This window comes from Drosophila sulfurigaster, chromosome 3 (genome assembly GCF_023558435.1).
Source record: "Drosophila sulfurigaster albostrigata strain 15112-1811.04 chromosome 3, ASM2355843v2, whole genome shotgun sequence".
Taxonomy (NCBI): Eukaryota; Metazoa; Arthropoda; class Insecta; order Diptera; family Drosophilidae; genus Drosophila; species Drosophila sulfurigaster.
The window spans coordinates 29,481,769-29,490,309 of NC_084883.1; the positions used below are offsets into that span (position 1 = coordinate 29,481,769).

Here is an 8,541-nt window from a genome sequence, read left to right on the forward strand (position 1 = left end):
GAATGTTTAACACTTTACAGCAACAGCGCAGCGCAGGATCAGCTAGCAAACTATTTGAAGACTATTTGAAGTTGTTTTCGATTACCACCACATTGCGTCAAGTGAGTGTCCTGGGTATCCAGAAGATACTTTATCCATACAGCATATCAATTACTAGACCAGAGTGGGAAACATTTTTTGCGCTCAAGTGCTACATTTAAATAGCATAAACCACACTAAGCGATGTCCTCTTCAATTTTAATGCTACTTGAGTTGATTTCTGTGTTGATTTTTCTAATGAAATTGTTATTTTTTGTCGGCCGCCACCTACATACTCTCGTCTCTCGTGTTACGTCTTAATTGTGCCAAGTGCTTTAGTTTGACGTGAGTTTGCTTTTAATTCGCCAACAAATTTTGGCGAGTACTTAGCGTTTATTTCTTTTTATGGTTTTGGCCACATAAACTCGCAGCATTTTAGCCGTGTTTATGTTGATGGCTGCCTGGCCTCAACTGTGCCGCATGTTGCAATTGCAACAGCCGAAACACAAGAGTCGGGTGGCTTCAGATAAATGAGTGAGTTTCCTTGAGTGAATTCTACTCACTCTCATTTGTGTCTCTCTCCATCTTCAAAAATGCTCTCTACTGCTTTATCTAGCTAGCATTTGTGTGAACTCAAAACCAGTTTTGCTCTCAGCTGCGTTTATCTGAGCACCACTCTATGACTCGCTCTCTCTCTCTCTCTCTCTCTCTGTCTCTCTATTGCTCGCTCTCTGTGTATCTCGTTGCCACAATGCAAGGCCGTGTGTCGTGGATTATTTACGCCTGCCTGCAGCTGTCGGTTTTGTCGTACGGAAAACAGTCGAACCGAGGTATCGTCAATGAGCTCTGTGCTCAGTAAAATCAGTGTAGTTCGTTGCTTCGTCGTGTTCGGTTGTACACCAAGCCAAGCACCGACTGTTTCTCTCTGCTCTTGGGCAAAACAAATGTCCAAATACATCGCAAAAAGAACGTAAAATAGCAAAACGCCGTGTGACAACAACTTGAAGCGTGCAGCAAAGCGAGCCACTGGATTATCGCGCACGATTTTCATAATATCAAAAACGCACAAATATAACAAACTAAATACAAAATATAAAAACACAACACACACAGTTTACAAACGAAATATTTTTATTTAAAACACAAAAAACGAAAAAATGTTATGAATTGGCTAAATAAAATTTATTAGCTGCATGTGAAATTTTTAAGTTTCCAAAACAAAATCATCAAAAGTGCAGTGAACAAAAATTGGTTGAACAAAATACAAAGAAACACCAAACAACATTTTCATTTTAATTTTATAATTTGAAAATCATCAACGAGCTGCTTCAACAAATTGTTGCTTCACATATTTCAAAGACAAAAAGGTAAGTTGAGTGAAAAGAATAAAAAGTGTGTGTTAAATGTTGCAAAATTGTGAAATATAACCCAACAGTAAAATATTTTGTAAATATGGAATTTCTCACGTTCTATACAAAATAGAATTTTTCACATTTTATTTGAAATTATATTCATGCAAAAATATCTGTTTTTGATATGTTTGCACATATTTTACAATATTGTTTGAAATATTACATTTTGGTTTAAATAATTTAAAGAAATGTTAAATAAGAAGATTTACAGAAAAGAAATATAAAATTTTGTTTTATGAATTTCCATAAATAGTTGAGTTGCTATTAAAAATAAATTTGAAAGCAAAGCTAAAAATAACACAACACAATTTTGAGATGTAATAAATTGAAACTGCAACCGAAGCAACACATATAAATAGTTCCATCAAGCTAATCTGAAGTTTTTCCTTCTTCTCTTTCGCCCCTTAGCATTATGGACAACTAAAAGCAGTCAACACACACACATACACACCAACACACACACCTACGTTTAAACGTCGAAATTAACCGCAAAACGTAAATCGACGCCAGAAGGCGCTTACAAACAACAAACAGAAAGAAGAAACAATACAAAATGCAGCAAAAATTACTTCAACAGTTGATCTGCATCTGCAGCTGCATCTGCATCATCTTGATGGGCAGCCAAACAGAGGCGCTGGCTAATTGCCCACCTGGCTGCCAGTGCGATGATAACACCCTTGTGGTGCAATGCGGTGAGGGGCAGCTGGATGTGTTGCCCATTGCATTGAATCCCTCGATCCAGCGACTGGTCATTAAGAACAACAAAATCAAGACCATCGATTCATCCATTCAATTTTATGCGGAATTGACATTCTTGGATCTATCGCAGAATCATCTGATGACCATTCCTCAGCGCACTTTCGCATACCAGAAGAAACTGCAAGAGGTGCATTTGAATCACAATAAAATCGGTCAGATTAGCAACAAGACCTTCATCGGTCTCTCTGCTGTCACCGTGTTGAATCTGCGTGGTAATCTCATCTCCGAACTGCATCAGGGCACATTCTCGCCACTGCTAAAGATTGAGGAATTGAATTTGGGCGAGAATCGCATTGGTTATCTGGATCCCAAGGCATTTGATGGTCTGAAGCAGCTGCGCATTTTGTATCTGGATGACAATGCGTTGACTTCGGTGCCAGATCCCGTCATCTTTCAGGCCATGCCCAGCTTGGCTGAACTGTTCCTCGGCATGAACTCGCTGATGACCATTCAATCGGGTGCTTTCCAAGATCTGAAGGGTCTGACACGCTTGGAACTGAAGGGCGCCAGCCTGCAGAACATTTCGCACGACAGTTTCTTGGGTCTCGAAGAACTGCGCGTCTTGGATCTGTCCGACAATCGCTTGGCACGCATTCCCTCCGTGGGTTTGAGCCACTTAGTGCGTCTGGAGCAGCTCTCCTTGGGCCAAAACGACTTTGAACTGATTAGCGAAGGCGCCTTTGTTGGTCTGAAGCAGCTCAAGCGTCTGGACATCAATGGAGCACTGAAACTGAAGCGTGTTATGACTGGTGCCTTTGCTGCCAACGCCAATCTCGAGTATCTGAATTTGTCGTCCAACAAAATGCTTGTTGAAGTGCAAGAAGGAGCACTCAGCGGATTGCCTCATCTGCGTCATGTGGCGCTGAAGGCAAACGCCTTGACTTCGCTGGCTGAGGGACTCTTCCCCTGGAAGGATTTGACCACCTTAGATCTGTCGGAGAACCCACTGTCCTGCGATTGCCGTGTGATGTGGCTGCGTAATTTGCTGATTGCCAAAAATGCCACCCAAGAGGATCAACTGTCAGAATTGCTTTGCGAGTTCCCCGAACGTCTGCGTGGCGAAGCACTGAAACATCTGAATCCCACACTCATGGGTTGCTCACACACCGATCCACGCAAGCAGGCTTTAATTGGTGCTCTCTTGGTTGGTTCAGCTGCCACAATTACCGCTTTGGCTTTGGTACTGTATCGTTGCCGTCACAAGATACGCGAGTATCTTAAGGGTGGACTGTGGGGCAACTCAGCGCTGGGCCGCAAGGAACGCGAGTATCAAAAGACTTTCTGCGATGAGGATTACATGTCGCGTCTGCAGCATCATCCCTGCTCCCTGGGCATTCACTCCACCTTCCCCAACACGTACACCGCACCACATCAAGGCAATGCTGCGGCGCATCATCACTACGGCATGTGCCCCATGCCCATCAATGACTTGAATGCAGTTGATGGTGGCCAACACAAGTTCCAGCAGCTGCAGGTTCCCATCTCCGCCACTCTGATGCACGAAAAGAAGTTGAACAACAACAAGAACATGGCTGGCAGCATCGATGACAGCGCCAACTTTGTGCTGCACATGAAGAACGCCACCATGGGACGCGATCCGTTGCAACAACATCAACAGCAGCCACAGTCGCAACAGCAGTTGCCACAGCAAAATCAACAGAAACTCAATCACTATACAAAGCCACAATTCCTGTCGGCCACAGCAACTGTTGCCGATTCATCCTGTTACTCGTATGCCGATGTGCCCATGGTGCATGCCCCACAGCAGCTGCGCATCACCCACGAACACTTCAAGCCACGCGAGCAGCGCGAACAACGTGACTTTGACAACGACGCGACCAGCAGCGAGATGATGGATCCCAATTACATCTACAGCAACGCGCACTACTCGCTGCCCCTTGAGCAGCTGGGACGCAGCAAGACACCGACACCGCCGCCACTGCCGCCAGCGTTGCCTCTGCGCAACGGACTGTGTGCCACAACCGGACGTCGTTCGTTCCAGCAGAAGGCGACGCACAACAACAACGCGACGAGCACAATGCGTCAGTTCACGCACTGATCCTCGGAGCACTATCGTCGCCGGCAGCTGAGCATCTATGCTTAGTGTCGTTTGTCAACTGTGATGCCAAAATTCAGCATAAAAGAAACCTAATCGAAGAAATTATAGTAGTAGTAGAGCACAAAAGACAAAAGAAGTTTGCACGTGTCAACAGACAGTTCACTTTCCCATAACTACAGCAAATGAAATAGTATATTAATTTATTGGTATATTTTTGTATACTAAATTTCATAAATAATATATTATAAATACTAAGAATAGTATATTAATTTATGATACTTTTTGTATAAAAAAACTCAGCATAAATAGCATTTGACACGTGTAAACTAGGTAAAATAATAAGTAACATTTTGTATAAGCCAACAAACTTCTATTGTTCTGTACATAAGCACCAAAAAAGCAACACTTAAAGCGATCTCTTGCACTCAACTACTTACTTACTTATGTACTTACTGTCTTTCTACTACTATTTTTTCATAAACGCAAATTGTATTTATTTAGCTTGTAAGTCGCATTTAGTATTAGGAGCATAAATTGTAAAAAACAACAAACAAACACCACAAAGCACTGAGAGTCACTTGTAAGTTTAATTTAAATTATTGAAATTATTGTTAAAGCAAGAAGCATCCAAGCATCAAGTAAAATTAGTACGTGAAGATAAACTAGTTTGTAAGCAAAAACTATGTATTTATTAGTTAGTTAAAAAATTTATTCAAATTTAAGCAAATATCGTAAAAAAATATATGCAACAAAGAAAACTACTTTGAAAAACTGAAAAACAATTCTCGATTCAATTTCTTCCTTTTTTTTTTGTCGTACTTTGTAGCGATGAGCTTGCAACTTTCTGCCTAGTTTACCATGACTATGTGTGGCAGGTGGCAGCTGCACACACACACACACTAAATAACAGGAAAAAAAGGGGTAGTGCAACGCATTGAATTGAAAATTATGTACGCACACAAAGAGGCAGCACTTGCTCTGGCTCTCTCCCTCTCTCCCTCTCTCTCTCTCTCTATGTCTGTCTGTCTCTTTCGTTTTGTAGCACAACTATAGATAGTATCTGTTAGATACACTGTCAGACTGTGGGACGTTGCAGCGGCAGAGTGGCACGCTTCGCTTGGCGGCGCACACAAACTCTGCAAAAGTTTCATCGCATGTTACTATTGAATAATAGCGCATTAATTTTACTTTTTCTCAACTGACTTTTAATTAAATTGAAAGTCAAAAGTTGCGTACATTTTTTCGTATTTTTATATCTCATTTTATTATCCCAGATGAAAAGGGAAAATGTTGTAAATGTCGCCGCACATAAAGCCAAAGGCAAATTGACACACACACACACACAGCGAGGCAAAAAGGTAGCACAAAAGTTGCAACTATAGTAACTATGAGTGTACAGATTTATATGCCATATATACTTATTTGTTGACGTTCGCGGCATAATTAAAGTTGCTTTTTCTACGCGCAATGACAAAGAGCAAAAGTGCTCAGATATAAAAAAGTTAAGGTTATGCCTTGACATGTTCTTTTTGCCAGCTTTTTGCTGTCTACACAGTAAAGTGCTTTTGAAAACTTAAATAATAATTGTACTTACGATTTATGAAGAGACTTAGACCATTATTTTTTTTTATTTATGCTTATTTGAAGCGTAACGTAATTATAAATAATACTTTATGTAAGCTGAGTGATTTAGTTGGATTATCTTTTCTATTTAAAGAGTATTCACATTATTTGCTGTTGTTAACAAAGTATTCAAAATGGGAATATCAAATATTGTAGCTTGTTAAGTGTTATATTGGTAATATTGAATATATTAATGGAATGAATTTCACAGCATTAATGTTTAAATTTATCTAACTTACATATATATTCATTATTTTGTTGCTCTAAATTAATTCAATGCGATAAAGATATTTTTGTATTCATTATAAAAGAGGAATATATATTATTTCATCCCTTAAGTATTTCCTTGCTAATTTTATTTTATATAATTTTGTAGCATTAACCATAAATTTCACTGCATATTATTTGTGTGGTGTAGAATAACATTGTGTAATTAAAAGATTTAACTATTTGTCTACTACATATTATACTTTTAAGATATGAAAGTGCCATTGTCAATGCTTTCATTAATCTCTGTGTAATATAATTTTCTACCTCATAAACGCTGCAATCACAAAGCGATTGTACAAAACGGGCAAAACTGATATTGATTTCCTTGGGAAAATCGCCCTAAGCCTGAAAAGGCAACTCGCCTTGCAAAAATGTAAAAAGATCTCTCTTCCTATTTGACCATAATGATAGGAGTTTAGGTAGCTCACGCCTGGAGAACAAGGTTCCCTTAAGGTGAAAACAAACTGTTATTGTGTTGCAGGAACCGAATGCAACCCAATGCCTCGTAAATAACATTTGTATGACCAAAGCATAAAAATTCGCATTAAAAATCACAAAACAGTTGCAATTGTATCTTGTATCTTCTTTGCCTTCTAATCTCTTATAACATTTCCATTAATACGCAGCGGTAGTCACCCTGTTTTAGGCCTCGTCCAATGCCAATGCCAATGATGAGAAATTAATGTGCGTACACAATTTCACAGATACCCAGCCAGTCCCTACTCCCATACTCATACTCTCGTACCTAAGCCCAGAGCCCAATAACCAGGCAGAGGCACAGCGTGAGCCTGGGCAAGAGCGTCACGGCTGCGCCGCTCGCTCAGCGGGACAAAGTGCTAACCATTGTTGGGAAATTTCATGGCGCTCTGCACGGGGTCCGCAGCATTGTCGTTGTCGTTTGGCTGCGATCATTGCAAGGTGTAACAAAAAACCCAAAGATACAATTTTGTCAAATGAAAATTGTCGTTAGAGCGCACAGTTTATGGGCTGTTTTCCCGCTGTGGCTGCGGCTGCGGCTAAGACAACGACTTCGCCTTCGACTTCGAACTCTGTGCATCCGCAGAGCTCTCTTGCGGCTTAGCATTTTCACGCCCCTCGGATTTACCTGTTACACGAAGTAACACTAACCGAAACGGAACTGATCGTAATGCTAACGACAAATCTACAAGTAACAAATAGACGCTAACTATGTATTGACCAATTTATTAGACAAAGCAAGAAAATATTCGCCAAATACATTTTGATTAATTTGCTGTAGAAAACTCAAAAATATTCGCATAACTAAAACACGTTTTTACACTCCCAATCAATTAGTAAAAATATGTATAAAATTCTTTCGCTTTTAAAGCATTTTAAATCGTTTAGTGAATTAACAATTCAAATGGTAGGTTTATAAATTTCTTTTGTACGTTTTTGTTATTAGCGACAAATTAACATTTCAACAATGGAATTTATAACATTATTTACATTATAAAAGAGTCTTCGAATTTCCATATGATATGAGCTTATAAAACAACGTGTATATTTAGTGTCAAAGCTACTTCTAATAGCTAGTTAAACAGATCAAACTGTTCTCTGACGGCAAGTAAATAAATTTGTAAACTTTCCATTAATATTTTGTTCATTTTTGTTTTTTTAGGCTGACCTCAAAAATGTGAGTAACACCTCTCAAAATTGAAGTAATTTCCATTTCTTTTGCTACTTTTCGAACCCAAGTTCGACCTCAAAAAGAGAAAGATATTTTTATACGGATAGATCTTTCAGCGGTTGTGTCAAAACGCCCCCTAAAAACTGAAAAACTGACTACTAGGTAGTTGTGCCCCCAAAATCGTGGCACGTTCAACTTAATTGCCCCCAAAAGCTTTTTGTGTACTGTGTATTTCTTTCTCTGGCCAATAGATAACAACGGCTGATAAATAGCGCGTCAAATCGAAAGCAAGCTGGATACACGTTGGAGGCGCGTTAACCTGCCCATAAACACAATTGTGAAATGCTTTAATTCCTGAAGTGCCTTTAATGAGCATTTTCAACATGGTCATCATACAATCAGCAGCAGTCCGAGCAGCAGCAGCAGCAATCGAAAGCACAGCATGTACCATACACTCGAAGCGCATTACAATGGACCATGGCTCGTCATAATTACTGCCTTGAGCATAGTTTTCTTTTCGCTTGTATTCTGACTACCCGTCTCTCTGTCGGTCTGTCTGTCTGTCTTTCCCAACTGTCTGCCTCTATCAGAATGGCCCCAAAAACCGTAAGCCAAAAACCGAAAAGACTCGGAAACAATCTGTAGATGTATTGAATGCGTATCTCTGAGCATCTGAGAGACGACGTTGTCTGAGCTCTGAGCTTTGGGGAATTAATGATTACGTTCTCGTAATGTTGGGCCACGTTTTGTAT

General features: G+C 39.9%; 1 protein-coding gene across 1 annotated transcript; it reads left to right on the plus strand.

Annotated features, from left to right (window-relative positions):
* Positions 1-882: 882 nt before the first annotated feature.
* LOC133842960 (leucine-rich repeat neuronal protein 3) lies at positions 883-4,531 on the plus strand. Its single transcript, XM_062276274.1, has 2 exons — positions 883-1,385; positions 1,839-4,531. The coding sequence occupies exon 2, from the start codon at positions 1,984-1,986 to the stop codon at positions 4,246-4,248; it is 2,265 nt and encodes a 754-aa protein (XP_062132258.1). The 5' UTR covers positions 883-1,385; positions 1,839-1,983; the 3' UTR covers positions 4,249-4,531.
* Positions 4,532-8,541: the final 4,010 nt, after the last annotated feature.

Bases quoted from the DNA above. Each gene is read 5' to 3' on its own strand.
- LOC133842960 (XM_062276274.1), top strand. From the start codon at position 1,984: ATGCAGCAAAAATTACTTCAACAGTTGATCTGCATCTGCAGCTGCATC.